This window comes from Chionomys nivalis, chromosome 26 (genome assembly GCF_950005125.1).
Source record: "Chionomys nivalis chromosome 26, mChiNiv1.1, whole genome shotgun sequence".
Lineage (NCBI taxonomy): Eukaryota > Metazoa > Chordata > Mammalia > Rodentia > Cricetidae > Chionomys > Chionomys nivalis.
The window spans coordinates 16,242,433-16,266,381 of record NC_080111.1 but is presented as its reverse complement, the minus strand read 5'-3'; the positions used below and the strand labels follow the sequence as shown (position 1 = coordinate 16,266,381).

Genomic DNA, 23,949 nt, shown 5'->3' with positions numbered 1-23,949 from the left:
AAAGGAAAATAAAACCAGACAGCCCAAAGGACACGGTTTGTCAGACTTGCTGGAACTGTACTAAATACAGAAGACTGACAACATCCCAGGCCTCTAACCAGTAGATGCCAATGAAGTAGCCTCTACTATAGACAACAACAAAGAAAGAAAGAAAGAAAGAAAGAAAGAAAGAAAGAAAGAAAGAAAGAAAGAAAGAAAGAAAGAAAGAAAGAAAGAAAGAGGGAGGGAGGGAGGGAGGGAGGGAGGGAGGGAGGGAGGGAGGGAGGGAGGAGGGAGGAGGAGAAACAGAAAAAACAGAAATAAAAAAAAAATCACTAACAAGAAACCACTCCCCTCCCCAATGAAGTCCCTGACACAGGACAGACTTAGATAATTTTCACATTATCTAAGTGCTACTTTTTTCTTAATGGTAAAGAAGCAGCTTATGCTGTAATAAAGTAAATTGTGTACTCTGGAGAAAAGGAATGAATGAAATATAAAGCCAGTAAAACCACATTAAAATTTAGAACATCAAAATCCAGCCAGTTTATAATTCCCAAAGATGGAAAGCAGACATGCATGCGCAAAGTTAGAATGTTCAGAAAGGAAGTTCACAAACTATTACTTATGGCAGGCTTTCAAAGACACTGTTTCAATTTCCAGAGATATAATCTGTGTGCCACTAAAACACTGCTAAGAACATCAGGGGGCAATTTTAAGACTTAACAAGGAAATAAGAAACCTGGATTCTAGAGTTTACAAGTCCTTTGGGTCTGTCACCCTCACACAGAGCATCGATGCACCACCTTTTTGCTTTGTTGGAATTTTTTGGTTTGGTTTGGTTTGCTCTGACTGTCCTGGAACTCACTCTGTAAAACAGGCTTCCCTTGAACTCAGAGATCAATCTGCCTCTTCCTCCCGAGTACTGGAATTAAAGGTATGAGTCACCTCCTCTTGGCTCTTTCACAATGTCAATTTCAAGAGAACTCCTTTGTCACAACAGAAAAGTATTTAGCGCACTTAGGTAGTTCAAATGCAATCAGATCAACAAAATCTTTAACCACAAGAACATTTCATATTAATAAAAAGGAGATCAGAAGTGAACATTAAATAAATATATAATTATAAATCATGACAGTGCTCTGCTGGAGGGGACTGTTGTGAGTAAAGGGGAGGTCCTAATAATAGTTAATTAGGGTCTCATGAAGACGTGTCCAAGGAAAAAACATGTTTTCATACCAAGTCAGACCACAACTGTGTTGAAACAGTTTCTCAAGAAATGGTATAGTGATGAAACACTACAAAGCTGCCAACTCATCGAAGAATGACTTAAGAACTGCAAGAGGAGAACCTAGGCAGAGTCAGAGCAGAGATCCCGAGATAAAAGAAGAAAAAGTCATGTTCTTATTGTTGCTATTCAATAGGGCTTTATAGCAGGTATGTACTGAAGGTTCCAGAAAGAAACATCAGGACATTCAAAGCAATACTTACCCTTAGATCAACAGTTCTCAACCTGTGGGTGGATACCCCCTTGGGGGTTGCATATCTGATATCCTACATATCAGATGTTTGCATCGCTATTTATAGCAATAACAAAATTAAAGTTATGAATTAGCAAGGAAATAATTTTATTTATGGTTGGGGGTCACCATACCATGAGGAACTAACTGTATTTAAAGTGTTGCCTTAGGAGGTGACTCACACACAAAAAGTGTAGAGTGGAATAAAAGGCCAACGCTTAGTTGCAGTTTTAGAATTTCTGAAGTATGGTACATGAACTGGAGAGATGGCTCAGTGGGTAAGTGCTCTTGCAATGGTAACATGAGGTTCTGAGAGCAGATCCCAGCAACCAAATAAGGGCAAGGTGTAGTTTCATGCACCTACTAACTCCAGGGGAGACCAGAAGAAAAGGTAACTGGCCAGTCAGTCCAGTCAAAAACAGTTGAGTGCCACCAGGTTCAGTGAGTGACGGGTCTCAAAGGAACAAGGCAGTGACAGAGCTAGACATTCAACATCTTCCTCTGGTCTCCATGAATGCACATAAAGGCACACACAGATGAGTAAGCAACCTGTACACATATATAAATACACACATGCACACACGCACACACACACACACACACACACACACACACAGAGTTTACTACACACTTCAGGTAAACAAACCACAGCCTTCAATGTACACTAAAATTACTTGATTAAGGACCTGCAAGATGCCAAACGGACTCCAACTCAGGAGACTCTAGAGACTCTTTTTTTTTTTTTAATATTTATTTATTATGCATACAATATTTTGTCTGTGTGTATGTCTGCAGGCCAGAAGAGGGGACCAGACCTCATTACAGATAGATGGTTGTGAGCCACCATGTGGTTGCCGGAATTGAACTCAGGACCTTTGGAAGAGCAGGCAATGCTCTTAACCACTGAGCCATCTCTCCAGCCCTAGAGACTCTTAAGAACTCTCAGTGACTTGGGAGGCAGAGGCAGGCGGATCTCTGTGAGTTCGAGACCAGCCTGGTCTTCAAGAGCTAGTTCCAGGACAGGCTCCAAAACCACAGAGAAACCCTGTCTTGAAAAAGAAAAAAAAAAAAAAAAAAAAAAAAAGAACTCTCAGTGACACGAGCTTTTCTGCAGGTCTCATGAGGCAAGTACATATTACAGAAGACCTACTAGAAAGTGTTTGTTCACAGGTTGTATCATGTCCAACCCGTGCTTTGGTTTGAAAGTAGAAACTGAATAAACCAATTTAAATGTTTTCCTTTAAAAGAATTACCATGGTCATGGTGTTTCTTCACAGCAATAAAATTCTAACTTAAGAAAGTTAATCCCCAGCTAGGAAATGTCAGAGAGGGAGGGAGAGCAGCAGCAGTGGCAGCTGCCCCAGCCGAGAAAGCATCAGAGAAGGAGCATGGGCAGTGGCGGCCACAGTGGCCTGAAAGCATGGTGGGAGTGGCTCTCATTAAGAAGTCCCTCTGGGAAAGAGCACCTGTGTCCAGTGTCATCATCTGTATAAGATATCCCACCTCATCAGTGACCACCAGAGCACATAGAGGAACCCCCTACACTTGAAGGAGCAACCACTGAGACTCAGGCAGGCTTGCACCAAGAGGAGCTATCACCTGAGGCTCTGCCCTGCCTGCCACAGACACCCACTGCATCAGCTGGAGGAAGACGGACACCCTGAAGCACAGGCTCCACCTGTATCGATTGGAGAAAGAGATGGGTAGACAACAGTGCAAGATAAGGAGCAATACAGCACCACAGAAACTAGTGGTTCTATAATAGCAAGACCTGAGCATGACAACACAGATGAAGCACAAGACGACAACCTTATGAATAACTTCAAGAAGATGATTGAGGGTCTTAAAGAGGAAGTGAAAAACTCCCTTAGACAAATGGAGAAAAAGACAAACAAAATAACAAAATATTGGAAGAAATCAATACAACCCTCAAAAAAAAAAAAACCAAGAAAAAGCAATCAAATAGGTGAAAAAAACAGTTCAAGACTTAAATATATTTTAGAAACAATAAAAAATACCAAATACTCCAATTTAAAAATGGGATGGAGAGCTAAACAGAGAATTCTCAACAGCAGAATCTCAAATGGCCAAAAGACATTTAAGGAATTGCTCAACATTGTAAATCATCAGGGAAATGCAAACCAAAACAATCCTGAGATACCATCTTGCACCTGTTAGAATGGCTAAGACTAAAAACATTGAGAACCGTTTATGTTGGAGAGGATGTGCACTAAGAGGAGGGAGAACTTTGGTTGGAATATAAAATGAAATTAAATAAATTAATTAACTAAACAAACAAAAATATGAGAGAAAAAAAATAGTTTCAGGAGAAGCCAGTGCAGATTTAGGAGATTCTGAAAATACACAAAATATACCTTACGAAGTCCCACACTAATAGTTGAAAACATTAACATTTACTAGGCAATTTTTTAATAATTTTCCTTCTGAGATGTATGAACTAGAGTATGTAAATAGAGTATTCAGAAATTGTCTTCATTAAGAACTCATGATGCCTTCTTTAATGTTAAACCCTGGAGTGTGGGAAAGTGCAATATTGTAGATGCTGTGGGTAAATATCAAGCCACACATTTTACAGTTGTAAAATATTCTATACATTAGGATAAAATTGAAAAGCATCTTTTAAATAATCCTGATCATATGTATGAGAAAAATAAAATCTGTCTTTTGTTCCAACAAAAGTCAATCTTCCCATGTATGCATGGACAGAAAATTGACTTGGTAAGTTTGGCTTTTGCTTTGTTTTGTTCAATAAATGTATCACTCTGTTAAAACAAACACAAGAAACTGAATACAGCGCACAGCCTATCACTATGGTTCCTACAGAAAATTGCCCAGACAACCAGTGCTGACAGCTGTTTACAGACTAAGGAATTCCTCCTCCATAAGACAGCCGATACAATCTAATGGAACCAGTTATCGATGGGGACATCAGAAAAACATAGCAGGAGATAGAGACAGGCACAAGGAAGTGAAATTTATATTCTTTAATAATTGATATGACAGGTGGCAAACCATATACCTCACATACTTATTTTAATTCCCGTAAAATCTTAAGCAGTATACTACATATTACATAGGGGAAGATATTATATTATATATGAAAAATCAAAGACTAGAGGTAAAAATACTTGTCAAAGGACACAGGTCTTTCAGATACTAGCCCATAATCCCCTGGACAGCTAAAATTGAGCATGCTGGCCAGAGAGAAAGGGCAAGAAAAGTTCCACTCTAAAGAGAATGCCAAGGCAAACAGACAGAAGCAATGAATATGTTTTAGCAACAGCAGAAATGTAACTAGTGGCCTTTATGCAAAAATGTATAGTTCATGATTTTTAATTATACCTGTAAACTTGAGGCAGTAAAAAGATTAATCAGAGAGTTGGTCATGAACAACTAAGAAGAGCAGACCCCAAAGGCATGAGGATACTGTGGAGTGATGGGGTTCCAGGGTAAGGGTGTCTCTGCTGCCTGATGTCTTAATTTATTAGGGAGAACTGAAAAGCGGCTTGTAGGACAAAGGTTCTATAGGAATAGAGGCAATATAAACAAGAGGAGCAGATGGAGCTTAGTGAAATAGAATTCTGCCCTGAGAAGGAAGCCCTTTCTTAATAGCCCAGTCTAAAAGCTACTGGTCAGGATCAGGCAACAAGTACATGACAGGTTAAGAAAAAAAGGAAAAGACTGTAAATAAAGTGTTGTCAGCTACTACACACTGAGAAAATAGCTAAGTAAACAATGAAAGTTTTGTCAATTACAGAAATCACTTTGGAGGTTTTCTGAAAAACGTTAGCTAAAAAAAAATAAAGTGAAGATCACAAAATCCAAGCAAATACCAAATACCTCCCAAATAGATCAAATAAACAGATAAGCAAAATGTATACTATGATTCTTATCATCAAATCATTCTATATAATGAGAGATATCAGGCAACTAGGAAATTCAAAATGAAGTGTAATGGCTGAATAGGGCTAAAATTAGTGTTAACTTCCTGATCTGACACTATAGTTTATAGGAGAATGTACTTGATTACAAGCAAAAATTTTAAATATTCACAAGTATTCAGAGGAGGCAACGAACATTAGTTCACCCAGTTTTAGTGTAAATTGTTCATTTTTTCCATCCATGAAGAAGAAGAACGTGAAAGGTACAGTTTCTCCATCAGACATGCTCAATCCATTCTTAGGATTTTGTTATGGTTTAATCTTCAATGTATCTCAAAGGCCAGGTGTTAAAGGCTTGGTCACCAGACCATGCTGCCACTGGGAAACAGAAGAACCTTTAGAAGGAAGGAAGGTGGGTCACTGTGAGACATATCCTTGAACTGATTATTAGGAATCTAACATCTTCCTTTCTCTCCTTCCTGAACACTTTCTCGACATACCCTGACACAATACAGGGGCAACTCACCATGGACTGAAACCTAACATCATGAATTAAAATAAACCTTTTCTTCCTTTTCATTATCTCAAGTAATTTTGCCACAGGAACAGAAATCTCACTAGTGTAGATAGATTCCCTGAATGCATTTCTATCAGTGATTTTAGACAAACCATTACAGTCCTAACAAAAAACTTCAGAAACATCTATTTGATACATACAATGCTAATTAAAGGCACAAGTTACTTACCAAGTTTAAGGATGAACAAAAGTGACAGCAAAAGAACATAGCACAGACTCTAGTTGCTCTTAATAATAAAAACCTGCAGTCAGGTACTGGGGGTAAAAGGTGAGAAATCAGAGAAGCAGTGCAGCCAATCACTAGAGATTGTTTACACCCTCTACCGAATCCTCGGACGGAAGGGGTGATCCTGACTCTACGAATCCTCAGATTGCATGGTCAGACCGAATCTTCAAACTGCATCTCTCTCTATGAAACAGACTGATCCTATCATCTCCTGCCTTATACTCCTCTCTCCACCAGCCATATCCCTTCCTGTTTCCCCATACCCAATGTTGGGATTAAAGGTATGTGTCACCATCTTTAATCTGTTTCAATTTGAGACTGGATCAATCTAATGTTGCCCAGGCGGGGCTTGAATTCACAGAGATCAATCTGACTCCTGAGTGCGGGAATTAAAGGCATGTGCCACCACTACCTGGCCTCTGGCTAACCAGTGGCTTAGTTCCGCACACTGATCTTCAGTCAAGCTTTATTTGTTGTGAGAATAAGAGATAGTGAGGCCGGGCGGTGGTGGCACACGCCTTTAATCCCAGCACTCGGGAGGCAGAGGCAGGCGGATCTCTGTGAGTTCGAGACCAGCCTGGTCTACAAGAGCTAGTTCCAGGACAGGCTCCAAAAACCACAGAGAAACCCTGTCTCGAAAAACCAAAAAAAAAACCAAAAAAAAAAAAAGAGAGAGAGAGAGAGATAGTGAAAGCACACCAGCATGAGCATGAAACTGTGAGCGTGCACACTGTCACCATCTCTAATAAGCCTTCCAGGAGACCTAGGCTCAATTCCCTGCACCCACTTGGTGGTTCACAACCACTTATAAAACTCCAGTTCCAGAAGACCTGATGTCCTCTTATGACCTCTGAGGGCACTAGATATGCTTATGGTACTCATGCATAGATGGCAAAACATGCTCATACACAGAATTTTTAAAATGAGAGAGAGAGAGAGAGGCAGAGACACAGAGACACAGAGACACAGAGACACAGAGACACAGAGAGAAGGAAACATTAATTCTATGGACAAACACCTGTCTCTATCAGAGATTACAGGAACTTAGTTCTTATACTTTCACACCCATATAACACAGCCATGCTCTGAGGAGACAACTGAACTACACTATTCCTTAGCCAACAGCACGACTGACTGCATTCATTAGATGAGGATAAATTGCTAAGACACTACAGGTCCACAGAGCCACTAAGGGCTAATAGTTTGTTCACATGTACATCTTACCCTTATGTTATACAGAATCTCAATGACATGCTGAAATCTACAGCAGGTAAACTATCTTACCAACAACACAGAATCTCATAATTGCAGGGAATAAAAATCCAAGTGAGCAAGACAAGAGAGACAGACAAAGAGAGACCTTGAAATTCCAATCTATAAAGGACAGCCAGCTTCTAGCTCCTGGTGTTCTCGATACTGATCATGCAACATGCTTGCTGCTTAGGAGTTTTAACTGCACACTTTTGATCTTAAGCATCAATACAAGAACATTCTACATCTATAGTTTCTGTGTCTTCTGTGGAATGACAGATGAAAGTAAAACCTACTCTGACACAAAGCGGCAGAACCAACTCACAGCACGACTTTTTTCACTAAGTACAATGCCAAGGAAGTCTCTCTCTATAAACAACATACATGCTTTTTTTCACAAACAATGAGCACTATGTAATGCTATAGACAAAAGGAAATGTTTTACTTTTAGCCTAACATGCAGAAATCTGAAAATCAAATTTAAAAGTTACAGTTAGCTTCTCTCAGGAGCCTGGTATCTTCTATTCCCTACGGTCTTCTTAGATGGTTTCTTGTGCCTTTATAGTTAACTGTAAGAGATCAGATGTGTTTGAAGGGGCCTAGAGTATGTATAAACATACATATTTTTCTCTTACAATTTCTGTGACCTATACTTTCTGGCATCATTCTATAGTAAATTTAGGAGACCAATTTAATAAATATCAGTACTTACAGCACTAACTCCCCTGGGCCATCCCCATCTTCCTGACAAGGAGAGCAGGCCCACCCTGCACTCCTCCACATCACCTTTGCAGTAGTCTGCGGGGTCCTCCTGCTCCTCGTCATCTGATCCCAGAATCTCCTCCTCTGGCTCTGGGGGAACAGGGTCTGGCAGTGGTGGTGGTGGCGGCGGCGGTGGTGGTGGAGGAGGAACTAAAGGAGCTTTCTGTTGAGGCTCCGGCCTGAAACAGCAGAAAAAAAAATCGTATTTACGAAAAGCAAATGATGCATTTCAGGAAAATTTAAGTCTCTTAGTATGAGGGGAAAAAAAGAATTTGTCACACATTAAGAAGAAATTCCGGTTAAAGTCATTCTACTCATTTTAGTTGAATTCAAACAGTGCTTCACCACATGGGCTGGGGGAGGGTGGCGCTCTTCTCCTTTATTAACAAAGGAGTATTTTTTACAAGCATCTTTTCATTCAGAGATTCAGTATTATTTCAGACAATGCTCTAAGATTTTATTGTAATGAAAGAGTGGCCTAGCCTATGATGTACACCTTTATATGTTAGAAAACATCCTGTGGAGATTATTGGAAGGCAAGTACATGCAGCCATCAGCTTGTAAAGGAGTTAGTTTGCTCTTACTTGAAAAATCAGAATTAGCCAGGTGGTAGTGGCATTTGTCAGCACTCAGGAGGCAGAGACAGGCAAATCTCAGAGTCTGAAATTAGCATGGTCTACAGAGCGAATTCCAGGATAGCCGGAGCTACATAGATAAACCCTGTGTTCAAAAACAAAACAAAATAAGCAAAATAAACAAAAACAAAAAACCCTGAACACCAAAACCTCCTCCCCCAGAAAAAAGAAAAGAAAAAAAAATCATAATTTGCTTGCCACGGAAATAACTAGAATAAGATTAGGTTTAGGTTAAAAGTTACATTTATTTTAAAATTCAACCTTGCTTATCACAGCCATTCTGCAAAACCAGAAATAAAAGAAAAACACTACTGTCAAATATATCATATGTTGTCTATATAAACATGTTTTACGATTTCTAGCAGTTCCCAATAGATTAGGTAATATATAATATACTTTTATAAAGCACAGAAATATTCAGAATATAAGCAAAAGCTTAGAGCACTCACATAAAACCTTGAGTTATCAAGAATAACATACATAATACCAATTTTATTCACTTAAAAGTAAACTATTCATAATAAGGGTCTATAAAATGGAATGCAGTGGCAAGTGAAATCTCTGAGAGTTCAAGGCCAGCCTGGTCTACAAAGCAAATTCCAGGGCAGAAAACATTACACAGAGAAACCCTGTCTCGGGGGGGGGGGGGGGGGGGGATGAACTTACATCAAAGTTAATTGATATTCCTAACCAAATCCCAATAGAAAAATAGCATAATAACTCAGTTTGGATGTCAAAGCCCTCCTGGCTGTTCGGCAATCTTCCGAATGGGACTATGATCGTTTTCCCTGACCTCTGCAAGGAGTAGGGGAAGTATTGGCGGGAATCACCCCTGCCAGGCTGAGGAAGTCACTCCCAGGTGTCACAAACAGAACCCTAACATGAGAGGTGCGCAGCTAAGGAGCAAGGAATTGTAATAGCACCCATGTGCTGGGTAAGTGTAGTTTCCACTGCCTGGTACACACACACTTTTTCTAAAAGCACATGGATTCCCTCTGGGACAGTACTATTCCCTTCATGTAGAAGGGTAATTCCAAATCTTTCCTGAGGTACACAGCCAGGCTCCTGCTCCATCCTAGAATCCTAACAAGATCAGCTATCAGAGGAAAGGTGCTAGCTTGTACTGAGATGCTGTGTAAAGCCGGGGCCAGAGAAATGTTCAAATCACTACTTTATTCATTCAGTTTTATTTTTTTTTTATTTTTTTATTTTTTTTACTCATTCAGTTTTAAAAAGGAGAATAAGACCTCTTGGCTGAATAGGAAAGCCCCACCACACTTTCTGTCCTCTAGTGTTCTTAGCGTGCATTAACTATTATGACCTATCAACAACAACAAAAAAGAAAGAAAGAAAGAAAGAAAGAAAGAAAGAAAGAAAGAAAGAAAGAAAGAAAGAAAGGAAGGAAGGAAGAAGGAAGAGTAGAAACCAGGGGAAATCCCAATGTCTCTAGATCGGAGTGGGACTGCAAAGAGCATGGAAAGCAAAGACAAGCACGACCAAGCAACCTTTAGCGGGACTGTTCAAGAACGCTAAGTAAAACACAGCTTACATCCATTCCTACTTGCTGTACTACAGGACCACTGAAAGGGAATCCTCAACACAGGCCTCCCTTCCACCACAGGGCCCTAGAATCCACAAGGACATGGGGAAGTGGGGAAGCAGAGAAATGCTACCATTTGTCCACTTTCCCTGGGTCAGAACGGCAAGCATGACACATTTTCCCAGAGTGTGGACAGATCCATCTGACCTATTTTGTTCAGTGATACACTTAGAAAGCTGCTATATCTGACTAGTGTAGACAGATTCCTTGAATGCATTTCTATCAGTGGTTTTAGACAATACACACAGCTGTGACCACCAAAAACATATCTAGACACTGACAAATGTCCAAGAGTGAAGGTCAAACAGCAATCCCACTAAGGAGAGACAGTGAAAATGTCCAAGAGTGAAGGTCAAACAGCAATCCCACTAAGGAGTGCTGGCATTTCATATCTATTTCTCAGAGAACAGAAAGCCCTGTGGTTGCAGGAGAAAACGAGTCTGCTGCTTCTCAGCTGAAACCCCCAGGTACCTGTGCCTTACATTCCTCACCCAAATGCTGCACTGTCTACCCAGCTTAAGAGGTCCCAGACTTTCTGTGTTAAGAGGACAATAAGGACTACATTGAACACACAGGCAGAAAGCACTTGAAATCTAGTTCTGTCAGTTAGAAGGCAGTCAGTATACCATGATGAGTAAGTTAAGATTATTTTATGCTAAGTCCGTTCCCCTGTCTATCATATCAAAATAGTTGGAACTGTGCTGCCCAATACAGCAACCACCGGCCACAAAACAGAGAGCCGGCAGCAGGGCTAGTCAGAACTGAGGTGCATTTTGTGAAATACATACTGAATTTCTAAAGTAGTACAAAAAAGGTAAAATATTTTAGCATTTTTTTATGTATTACATTTTAAGATGTTTTATATATGAGTTAAAGTATATTTGTATCCACTGCATTTCTACTGGATGAAACTACCCTGCAGAGCTCACTTAAAGCAGAGCAGCAGCTTAGCCTTACATTTACACTCTGCTTACAAAAATGATGATAGTTTCTTCTAAAGTTTTTCTTAATGACCTACACCTCACAGTAACTGACACTACTCATATCAGTTCAGAACAGCAAGAGTCAATGTAAAATATAACATTATGCCCCAATTATTTGTTTTTTTTTTAATTTTTTGTAAATATTTATATATTTATTTATTTATTATGTACACAATATTCTGTCTGTGTGTATGCCTGTAGGCCAGAAGAGGGCACCAGACCCCATTACAGATGGTTGTGAGCCACCACCATGTGGTTGCTGGGAATTGAACTCAGGACCTTTGGAAGAGCAGGCAATGCTCTTAACCTCTGAGCCATCTCTCCAGCCCCCCAATTATTTGTTTTTAATACACACTGATGTATGACCTAACACTTGAAGGAAAGCGGGTTTCCCCTTTCCTTCCTTGGGAACAGGGTCTTCAAACTTGCTATGTAGCTGAGACTGGCTTAAGAACTAGAGACTTCATGCCGTAGTCTCTCAAATGCTAGAATTACAACACGCTCCACAAACCCAGCTGAGGTGACATTCTTTTAAAAAGTTTCTAAGAGCACTGTAAAGTGTGCTGAAATATCAACTACCTAAAAGACCAAGAGGGTCAAGTAATCTCACCAAGCCTAGGCTTGTGAAGTGTATCAACAGATCAAAAGATAACTTGTAATAAGAAGCTATTCCAGGGCCAAGAGAGGTGGTGCACACCTTTAAGGCCAGCACCTAAGGCAAACTCAGAGAATCTAGGCCAGGCTAGTCTACAAAAAAGTTCCAGAACAGCCAGAGGCATGTAGAGAGACCCTGTCTGTTGAAGAAAAGAAAGAAAGAAAGAAAGAAAGAGAGAGAGAGAGAGAGAGAGAGAGAGAGAGAGAGAGAGAGAGAGAGAAGAAAGAAAGAAAGAAAGAAAGAAAGAAAGAAAGAAAGAAAGAAAGAAAGAAAGAAAGAAAGAAAACCTATGAATCTATTCTATGGAAGAAATATTAGAAAATGAATGGGGAGGAACTATAAATATTTCAATTTAAATATTACCAAGACAAATAGCTTAAAAACAGAATCTTTAGAACAAATGATGCCGAAATAACCAAAAGGGTGCATGGGGTGGGGATTAGCTGGGGAGATTGCTAGGTGGTTACTGATGCTGCTTTTCCAGGACCAAAGTTCAGTTCCTCGTACTCATACTAGGTATAACTCCAACTCCAGGGGCTCGAACGCCCTCTTCCAAACTCTGACAGCAACCAGGTATGTGGTACATAATCACATAGATGTATACATATAAATAAAAATAAATGTTTTTTAAAAACCGAATACCTGACTCTCCACTCCATCCCCAGCCCCTCCCTCCCTCTCCCCCCCACATGGATTAAAAACTAAATGAAAGAGTCAGAACTATTAAACTCAGAAAAGAAAGAATAGGAATAATTTTCATGATCTCAAGTTAAGCAGTGCTTCTTACACACAATACTAAAACAAATGAATAAAAGAAAAGAAGACAAACTATAGTTTATGACAATTAAAAAACTTCTGAACAGGAAAAATGGCTCAGCAAGTAAAAGTACCTACTGCCAAGTCTGAAGATCTGAGTTCAAATCCAGGGACACACATGATGGAAGGAGAGAATGAATAATCTGAAGCTATCCTCTGACCTCCAAACATACACTGTGACATGTCATCTTCCCACCTTCAATAAGTAAATGCAATGAATTCTTTAAATTTTAGTGTGTATGTGCATGCGTGTGTAGGAAGACTTGTACATAGAGGCTAGAGGTTAATCTTCAGTCATTCCTCAGACATTGTTCACCCTACGTTGGGACCTGGAGCTAGCAGACTTAGCTAAGCCGGCAGGCCAGTGAGCCCAGACATCCTTCTGCCTTTCCTCCTCAATACTGCTGGAATTTTAAGCACTCGCGGCCATGCCTGGGTTTCAAAGGAAAAGCTTATATTCCTTGGAAAACACCAACAAGAAAATAAAGAATCCATTCAACATGAGCAAGTATTTCAAAATTCTGTAACTGAAAAGAGGTTTATATCCTGGAATATATAAAAATCTCTTACAACTAATGAAGAAGACATATTAATAAAGATATAAAGTAAAGAAACCAAGAATATATTTCAATTGTAGGGTACTTGTTCATCACCAACAAGGCTATAAGTTCAATAACAAACACCAAGAGAGCAGAGAATTAGAATGGATATTTCTCAAAAAAAATATGAATGATCAAAACACAAAAAGATCAATTTCATTATCACCTTGACTGTTTTAATTGTTAACATGATAGACTCTAAAATTATCTGGAAAGAGAGTTTCAACAAGGAACTGTCTATCAAACTGGTCTGTGGTGTCAGGGAAGGACATGTCTTTATTATTTTCATTATTGAACAAGGCCCAAGGCCACTATGGGTGACACCATTCTCTAGGCAAGAGATTCTGAACTCCAAGTGTATAAAGAGCAAACTGTCCAAAAAAAAAAAAAAAAAAAAAAGCTGGGCAGTGGTGGCGCACACCTTTAATCCCAGCAAGAAACCCCGTCTCAAAAATAAAAATAAAAAAGAGCGAACTGAGCACTAAGAGGTACGCACGCCTCTATCTCTCTGCTCCTGTGGATGTGATATGATTAGCTGCTTCAAGTTTCTGCCTTCATTTCCCTGGAATGAACTATGACTTGGAACTGTAAGCTAAAATAAATCCTTTCTCCCTAAGATGCTTTATGACAGGGAGTTTTGTCATAGAAATTGAAATGAAATTAGAACAAGTGTTCAGGTAAAGGAAATCAAAATTGCAATGAATTGGCTCCCAAAACTAAGATTAATCAATTAATCAAGGTAATTTTTAAAAGGTTAAACACGAGTAACATATGATCCAACAATTTCACTCCTAGATATATACAGAAATGAAATATCTCAACAGAATTTATTATCCTCAGTGGTACTATTATACATCATAAACACGGTCCAGAACCAATCCAAATGTCTATCAACTGCTAAACATGTGTCACAGACTTACAATGAAATATTATTTCAAAATAGAAGCAATGAGTGCTGATACATGCTACAGAGCTGTATAGCATGACAGGAAATAAGAGATGCCAGTCACTAAGACCATGGGTTCTATAATTTCACTGTAAAACAGATGTACCAAACAAACAGTTGCTGGAAGAAAGAAAGAGGTGAGTTATATATACATATATATAAACTGTATATATTAAGTGAGTAAACTCTGTGTCAATTATACTCCAGGGGGCTATTTAAAATACAAAACTATATAAAGCTACATAATTTATTTGAATTTTTCTATTATACATTTGTGAAGATTATTTTTCAAAGATATTTAAAAGTGGCTATAATCTGATTTCAACAACTTATATGCTCTTACATTTGACCAGCTACATTCTCAGTGAAAAAAGACATTAAGCAGTTCTCTAAGCCAGAAATGCTACCCAACAGTACAGTTTATATAAAGCACTAGAAACACATTTTTATATAAGAAACCGTATATTTCAGTTAAATAACAAAACATTTAAAAGTAGAGTTCTGCTAGTACTTTTCAAAGAACCATAGTGTATTACTTAAGTATACTAAGCACTACTCCATACAGAACCTTCTGTTGAAGGACATTATGATGCTCCAGTATTACCATTTCAGTAGGACAAATTTCAATAAGGAAACGTCCTGAACCAATAAGCATTCAGATATTGGAATTGTCTAATTTAAACTGATTATCCTGTCTACTTACCATTTTACTGTCTCTTCTAAAATTTCAAGTTATTTAAAAAGTGTTATAAACTCTTTATACATTAATCACATTACCAAATGTGTCAAAAGTGATACATTTTGTTAAAATTTTCCCAAAGCAGTATTGTCTGGAAGCTGGTGATGGAAGTGGTCCTGTTTTGCCCTTAGACTGCTGACAATGTGTATGTGAAGCTGAGATGGTGATGGAGTGATTAATCAACTGCATCTTAAATTATAATGCAGTTAATGTGCTTGCTGGCTACCACATTATATAAACCATGATAGCATTCCATTTATTTCCTTTATGTGTTTTGAATTGTCTCAGAGTACAGAAAATAAATTGTATTTGAATTTTATTGAAGTAATTTTGTTAGTAATTGTAGCTGCCTTTAGTTTTAAGACTTATGAGAGTCTGCAGAAGTTTTGTTCAAAGTGGAATATCTTGCAGCATTTCCTGAGCCGTGTGAAGCCCTCAATTGTAGTTAGAGTACGTAGATTTCCTTCCTTCCCTCTAAAAGAGCGGTCAGTGCTTTGAACTGCTGAACCATCTCTCCAGCTCCGAAATGATCACCTTTGGGGTCTAAAATATAGAGGACCTGGGAAGCAAGTCTGATTTGCTGACACTTGCTAGGAAATAATGCCATCTTAGACTACAGGGAAGCTAGTATTTTTCTAAATATGAAACTCACTGTTCTTTTTCTGCTTGGTCTTGAGGAGAGCTTTTGCTTTTAAACCTGCCCATTTTAAAAAGAGAACCTGCTCTCATTCCTGCTTACCCAGGTGAGGTCCTTTTCCATTTCCTTTATGTTAAATAGACTCCAATCTTGAGAAGACTGCTACTTCTACATGAGCTGCTCCAGTACATTTTGAGGAACTTGACAGCTGTATTTGTTTCTTCTGTTACAGTAAAAAATTGCTAAACACAGTTGCTTCAAACCACATCCATTTATTAACTTAGTTTTGCGTGTTGGAGATGAGGGTATACAGCATGGCCGCTCTCTTCTGGACTAAAATTAAGGTGTCAGTTGAGTTTGCAGTTCTTATCTGAGCCTCAGAAACTCCTGCCACTTGAGGGTTGTTGACAGAGCATTTTTTTTGTTGTTGTTTGTTTGTAGAACAAAGGTCATTTTGCCCAATTATTCTTCCAGGAAATGGCTAGGAACTATTGTCATTCGTAGATGTTGCACTTGAAACTGGGCTATACCTTAAGATCCTCATACATTCCAACTTTCAGATCAAGTGTAGGTTTGAAGACCACACTTGAGTTAACACTAATGTCAACCTTACCAAAGAAATTGAATATAAATCTCTGAACTGCAAATAAACGTTATTACTCCAGCTGAAGATGGTGAACACACGAAAACCCATCATAAGACCATTCTGCAAGGGTGCATCAACGTGAGCAGGCTTAGGTTCTAACTACACAAGCCCCAGAATGAACACTCTCTGGCCACCAACCAACAAAGTATGCTCAGAATACAATCTGTACTTCTTCACGCTAGAGAACAAGCAGGAACTTTCCCTGCAATCCCAAACCTCTTCCCTTGGAAAAAGCATTTAAATTCACAGCTAACGTATCAGACTTTACACCAAGAAATTAATTTAGAGTATTTCTGGGTTAGTGGTAATCCCACTGGACATAGCAATGTAAAAACAAAGTAATTATATAGCATAAATGTGAATTAATATTTTTTAAGATTTATTTATTTATTATGTATACACCATTCTGCCTCCTTGTATACCCGCAATCCAGAAGAGGGGACCAGATCTCATTACAGATGGTTGTGAGCCACCATGTGGGTGCTCAGAATTGAACTCAGGACCTCTGGAAGAGCAGCCAGTGCTCTTAACCAGTGAGCCATCTCTCCAGCCCGAGTTAATATTTTTTAATGACAATATAAACATGAAAACCACACAAAAGCAAGCCAAAAGAAATAAGAATCCTTTAAACTATCCCAAGCAATTTACATTTACACATGAGAAACAGTACTGCCGGTCATCCTAATTTTAAAGCATTTACTACCTTGCAAGAGTAGTAATTAACAGAATAAAAACAAAATCAGATATCAGATAGTAGCATTATCTAACACAACCAACACAGCTACAAAAAAAGGATAATGTTTCCCCAATATCCATGAATACCAAACTCTACAAATACTCAGTTCTCTTAGGTTAAGTGCCACAGGATATGCTTGTAAATCTGTGCATATACTTTAAACCATCTCTAGGTTACTCATCTTGTCTAATGAAACATAAATGCTATTTACGTAATAGCTATGCGTCACGATCTGTAAGTGTTCGGTACAGTGCATTATTATCTTTTTGCCTCTTATTCCAAAATTTTCAATCTACAGATGGATAAATAAGCAATTATGAAGTCCATGGATGAGAAAGAAATAACTTCATAATTCTCACAGAAATGAAAGTAAATCAATGGACTGTAGAGGGATAATGTCTGTTAAACATGAATTGTCCAGGCAACAAACAAAACTGGAAAGTGAATCTGAAGACACTATCTAGGAGGAACATAGAACCAGAAAATAAAAATATAAAAGAAAACTGAAGCCAGCATGGTGGTGGATAGCTGTAATCCTAGCGGTTAGCAGGCTGAAGGTCAAAGATCCATGAATTTGAGGCTAGTTTAAACGACAATAATAAAGACTGCATTTCAAACACAAATTAAATGAAATAAGGAAAATGTAAGGCTTGGAGTAGGTAATGATAAGGTCTAACCTTTACCTACTTCCTAGAGGTTTTGGAAAAGACAGAAAACAGAACAGAGGCTGTTATGAGAAGTAATAAAGCTCAGAATTGTTCAGAATTAACAAAGAACAAAAGCTGCTTCAATGCTTAAGTCCCCAATGTAGTAAAAATAAAGACCAATTACCTAATCATGTTTGGTGAATATCTGCCTAACATTTATATATAAAGAAAATGTATTTTTTTTAAAAAAAAACCTAAAAACTAAATTTATCATCCACAGGCTCTCTTCTAAAAGAACTACTAATACAAAACAACTTTCAGGAGAACAAGAAATGATTATGAAGGAAGGTCTAAAGTCCAAGGAAGCAAGGTAACACTCAGCATACTAGCAAACGGTAAACCTTGTTTTGAATACACGCAGTATGTATCTTTGGGCTGGCAATAAACACATTATAACAACGGTATTTTTAAAACCAAACACTTGCTGGGTGTGACAGCACATGCCTTTTTTCCAAAAAGCAAAAGGCAGAAGCGAGTGGATCTCTGTGATTTGCCAGTCTAAACAGCAAGTTCCAGGCTAACCAGAGCTACCCTTTCTCAAACACAAACACATATACACACATCACTTTACCACACTGCTCTCCTTCAAAACAACTCTGTGACACAGATCAATTATTCACCCTATTTTATCTGAGAAATAATGATATTGGTGGGGGTTGGTGTGCTTGAAGACACTCTGTAAGTGAAAAGGAAGGAAGTGAGCTTGCCTTATCAAACAGCTAGACTGGGAGAGAGCAGTATTTCTAGGCCAGCAAATTCTGGGACAGAACAGTAAATAGCAGGTTGCTGGCATTGAGACAGGATGAACAGGAAACTTGGACCAAGCACAACAACCACTGGGCTGTGATAGGAGTCACGACAGCACCACATATACTCTCGAGGATTTTGACAGCTCCTACCACAAAAATATTAACAGAGTTTGATAGTAGGTCCAGGCTCGGCATTCCAGGAGATTCTGATGCAGGTGGTTTTGGAGCTAGTAAAGAATCAACAGACACATGCAACTACCATAACCATTACACAAGCGTCTTTATTCTAATTTACTGTGTGTGTTTAACTTTAATGTACCTTTAAAAAATAATAATAACAATGAGGGGTGGAGAGACAGCTCAACAACTGAGAGTACTTGCTGTCTTTCCAGTGACCCACATGGGAAGTCACAGCTGCAATACCAGTTCCAGGGGATCTAATACCTTCTTCTGGCCTCAGCAGACACCAGGCATTCAAGTAGTGCACAAATATACATGCAAGCAAAGAATCCTTACACATGAAAAAATTTTTTTTAAAAAATTACTATAAACGGGATAAGTTGCAACTTATCATGGGCAACAAACAACAAGTGCAACAGGAACTCAAAAGGCAAAGAAAGCAAAACACAATAAAACTGCATACCACAACAAGCCATTTTAGACTAGTACAGCTCTAGCAATCAAAAGCAGCCAAGGGGTGCTAAGAAGCAGGAAGTCAGATCACTGACCACAAAATGTTCACTCATGATTGTGGTTACATTCGTTATTGAACTATATACCTAAAAATATATAGCCTTGTTATTATTCGTGTAAAACAAGCAAACATAGGTAATAACACATTCCCATCACATTCCAATGGGTTCAGTTCAAAAACATTAAATTGCTAAATAGAGAAGAAGAAGAAGAAGAAGAAGAAGGAGGAGGAGGAGGAGGAGGAGGAGGAGGAGGAGGAGGAGGAGGAGGAGGAGGAGGAGGAGGAAGGAGGAGGGAGGAGGAGGGAGGAGGAGGGAGGAGGAGGACGGAGGAGGGGGGAGGAGGGGGAGGAGGGGGAGGAGGGGGAGGAGGACGGAGGGGGGGGAGGAGGAGGAGGAGGAGGAGGAGGAGGAGGAGGAGGAGGAGGAGGAGGAGATTTGCCTTAGGTGGAACACAAATTCAAGACATAAGGTGGTACTGAGAATGGTACCCATGAAATCAAAATTTCTATCTCTAAGAATCAGAGGACAGGCATTTTGTGTGAAGGCCAGTGAATCTGACAGTTGAAGTCTTCCCTGAAGAGTATCAAATCCATAGACCTGCCAGAACGAGAACTAAGTCTTTTCTAAGCATCCCATTGACACGTCAAGTAAACTCAGTGCTGTGCTACTATTCTCTCCTTATTCTTCAAGAAATATTTACAAAGCTCAAACTATACTGCTTAACTGAGTAAGTCTTCTCTCAAGCCACCAGGAATTGGGTATATTAGTTGTGACAAATATATAACCAAAATAAATAAGGCAGAACGTATTTAACAAATTCTTTTAGTATTTTTTTCATTTTTAATGGGGGGAGTGGTTAATATGCATCTAAGAATTACCAAAGAGGTCAGAGACATCAGTTTACCTGGAGCTGGAGTTACAGGAAGTGGTAAGCTACCTGACATAAGTAGTGGGAACCAAACTCATATCCTCTGCAAAACAATATGGGTTTTTAACTGTTCAGTCATCTCTCCAACCCCACAAATTACTTAATTATCCTACAGTTTCTAGAGCTTGCTATACGGTCTATGTCAATAACAAAACATGGTAAAAAGGAGGATGCTCACTTGCTTGTTAAGTCTTTCAGAATACTTAGAGAAAGAATAGAGAATCAAAAGGACACAAGAAAGAATAAGGTACCAACAGATCTAGGCAATGAAAATTCTAGTCAGGAGAACTGTGTGTGTAAGCATATATGGCAGCAGAAAGGGTCTACTTTTTCATTGCCAATATACTAAGTACAGCATGAAATAGTGGCAAAAATACTAGAAAGGTTGGGGTCATGTTTTTGACATTCTACCATGAAAAATCTCAAGTTCACTTGGGTAGGAAATAAAACAAAACACAAAAATTAAATTCATTTTGAAAGCTGTAGTACACTAGGTCCTAATTAAGACTATCTACCACAATCTGCAAGGTTTTTTTATTCAAAAATGCAAAAAAAAAAAAAAAAAAAAAAAGGCCGGGCGGTGGTAGCGCACGCCTTTAATCCCAGCACTTGGGAGGCAGAGGCAGGCGGATCTCTGTGAGTTCGAGACCAGCCTGGTCTACAAGAGCTAGTTCCAGGACAGGCTCCAAAACCACAGAGAAACCCTGTCTCGAAAAACCAAAAAAAGAAAAAAGAAAAAAAGAAAAAAAAAAGAAAAGCAAGACAAGGAGAGTCTGATTTAATAGGTCTGGAATGTGGTCTGGGCACTTGTCACTAGGAGACTATATACACCCAAGTTATGTATCACCATGAGTCATAATCTACTAGGCATAGCGAAAACACCTTTAATTCCAGCATTTGGGATGCAGAAGCAGGAAGGAAGAGCTCCATAAGTTTGAGGCCAGCCTGGTCTACATAGCAAGTCCCACGATAGCCAGGGCTACATGATGAGATGCTTTGGCAAATCTTTAAGGGGAAAAAAAAAAGTCATAATATCTCTAAAGAAATCATTGGCAATATATTGAAGCATGTTTCCAATCCAGATACAAGTGAAGAAAGCAGATACAGATGAAGCAAAAGAAGGCTGATAGAAACATGACAGACTGTAGTGATATTTCATTTGTATTTTAATAAATAAAGCTGCCTGAAGGTCAGAGAGTAAAAACAGCCCCCATTGGTCAGTCTTACAGAGCAGACAGTGGTGACACACACCTTTAATCCCAGCCATAGAGAAGGGTTTCACGCTTGTTTCCACAGAAGAAAATCTATGGGGCTGGTTAAGAAAATCTATGGGGCTGGTTAAGAGCATTGCCTGCTCTTCCAAAGGTTCTGAGTTCAATTTCCAGCAACCACATGGTGGCTCACAACCATCTGTACTGGGGTCTGGTGCCCTCTTCTGGCCTTCAGGCATACACACAGACAGAGCATTGTATACATAATAAATAAATATTTTTTTTAAAAAAAAGAAAATCTATGAATAACATCAAAATTCATCAAGATTTGGTTTGGAAAGGAGAAACCTCTTGATAAAGAGAAATGACAGCTCATCCACACAGGTTGTAAGGAAACCTCACAAGGGTTGGGGCACGGTTTCCTTCTTGTCTTAGCAGGAAAATAGAAAATAGCCATCTTCAAGAAGTCGAGAGATCTTGGACATCTAGATGCCTAAAGCAGAAAAGAGAGCTATCCAGGAAAAAAAAAATCACCAAGCAAAGAAAAATCTGACATATGATATCAATATTCTCTGCAGGGCAAAATCTCACCACCTAAGCATACATATCTACTTACTTCTCAATATAATGGCAGTCCTCACTCACTTAAAAATCAGAGCTGGCTTTGGAGTTGGACCGTGGCTCTCCTCTAAATCCAAGAATGATGTTAAAAGAAAAATCTGAGTTTCTGTCCTATCAGGAGAACCGCCTGGTGTGGGACAGAAGGGAGATAAAATTCTACTACTACCGGGCGGTGGTGGCGCACGCCTTTAATCCCAGCACTCGGGAGGCAGAGGCAGGCGGATCCCTGTGAGTTCGAGACCAGCCTGGTCTACAGAGCTAGTTCCAGGACAGGCTCCAAAACCACAGAGAAACCCTGTCTCGAAAAACCAAAAAAAAAAAAAAAAAAAAAAAAAAAAAATTCTACTATTTCAATTTGTATATTGAAATTCAAACTATCAATTTTGATATGAATAATGCTAAGTTTTCCACAGTGAACAATAAATTTTCCTACAGTAATCTCTGAAGTATCCAGGAAGAAGATGGGGCACCACAACAACGATTCCATCTAGTTCATATGATGCCATTCAGCTGATAGCACCACTTGATGATCGACTCTGAACTACAAACTTCTCAGAATAATTTCAAGGTGTCTAGTTGGGATGATACAGCATAGCAGACTACTCTAGCCAGGACTTGAGAAAAGCCCTGAACTTTCCCATTACGCACAGAGGGGGGAGGGGAGGCTATATTTCCAAGGATCCAACAATTAACCCAAATTTTTCTTTTCATGATCCACTAAAGATACCACTGCCCCCAAACAACAGGAAGTAAATTTAATAATATGGTGCCCACATTCCCAAGAGGTGAAGTAGGTGGGTTTTGAGTTGTTCAATGGATTACGGATATTTGTCATTATTTAGGGGGGCTGGTTACAAGTTACTATTGATAATGGTCAGGAAAAAAGTTAAAAAAGGGAAATCAGGTTCAAGGTTCCTGTTTTGAAAAGAAACAAAGAGGGATACAGATGATAGGGTAAAAGAGTAGATTACTGAATACACTCTGAAAAGAAAAAGGTAGGGCTATAGATATAAGACTAAAAGGTAGATATTTTAAAAAGATTTATTTTATTATTTTGTATACTGAGTTCTGCCTGCATGTATGAATGTATGCCAGAAGAGGGCACCAAATCTCTTTATAGAGGGTTCTGAGCCACCATGTGGTTGCTGGGAATTGAACTCAGGACCTCTGCCAGAGCAGCCAGTGCTCTTAACCTCTGAGCCATATCTCCAGCCTGAAAAAGGTAGATTATTGAATCCACTTTTAAAAAGCAACTACTAGTTTTAAATGTTTTACATTGGATTGGACTTTTGTGATTAATTTTTTAAAAACATTCTGCTCATACGTTTCCAATCTTGTTCAAAGTATTGTACCTAAACAGCTCATTTAACAATGTAATGCAAATTTCTAGCCTTTGAAAGTTATTATTACCAATTGTTTAGGATAATAAGGAAATGCAGGTTAGTAATTAGTCACCTATTATAATTGAACTTGTAGTCACATTAGGTATGTTTTCAAGGTCAAACAATGATATATATTAGATAGACAAGTTATCTTCAAACACTTCAGAGATCTATAGAATATGGCATTTAAGATGTTCTAATAACACAGGCTCTTTTTTATGACAATGAGTCATGTCTGCTCCTGGCAGCACTAATCTACTGCAGAGAAGAAAATGGGCATTGAAGACTCTTCCTGGAGTTTACTTTCTTTGTGGCAAAAGTAAGCCACCGGGCAAGAAAATGCCCTTGCCTCAACTGCTGACAGTATTTTGTCCTAATTGGACAAGCAGGACACAAAAGCAAGTGACTGCCAAACATTGTCAAGACAGGAGGAACAGCCCTTCAGAA

At 38.9% G+C, this 23,949-nt stretch overlaps 1 protein-coding gene across 8 annotated transcripts in view; it reads right to left on the bottom strand.

Moving 5' to 3' along the window:
- The window catches only part of Srpk2 (SRSF protein kinase 2), a 179,443-nt gene that overhangs the window by 56,168 nt on the left and 99,326 nt on the right, over positions 1–23,949 (bottom strand). For all 8 annotated transcript variants that reach the window (XM_057758673.1, XM_057758670.1, XM_057758675.1 and 5 more), the window contains one exon: positions 8,242–8,396. In XM_057758673.1, the coding sequence (XP_057614656.1) occupies positions 8,242–8,396 (155 nt within the window). The remainder of the gene's footprint in view (positions 1–8,241; positions 8,397–23,949) is intronic.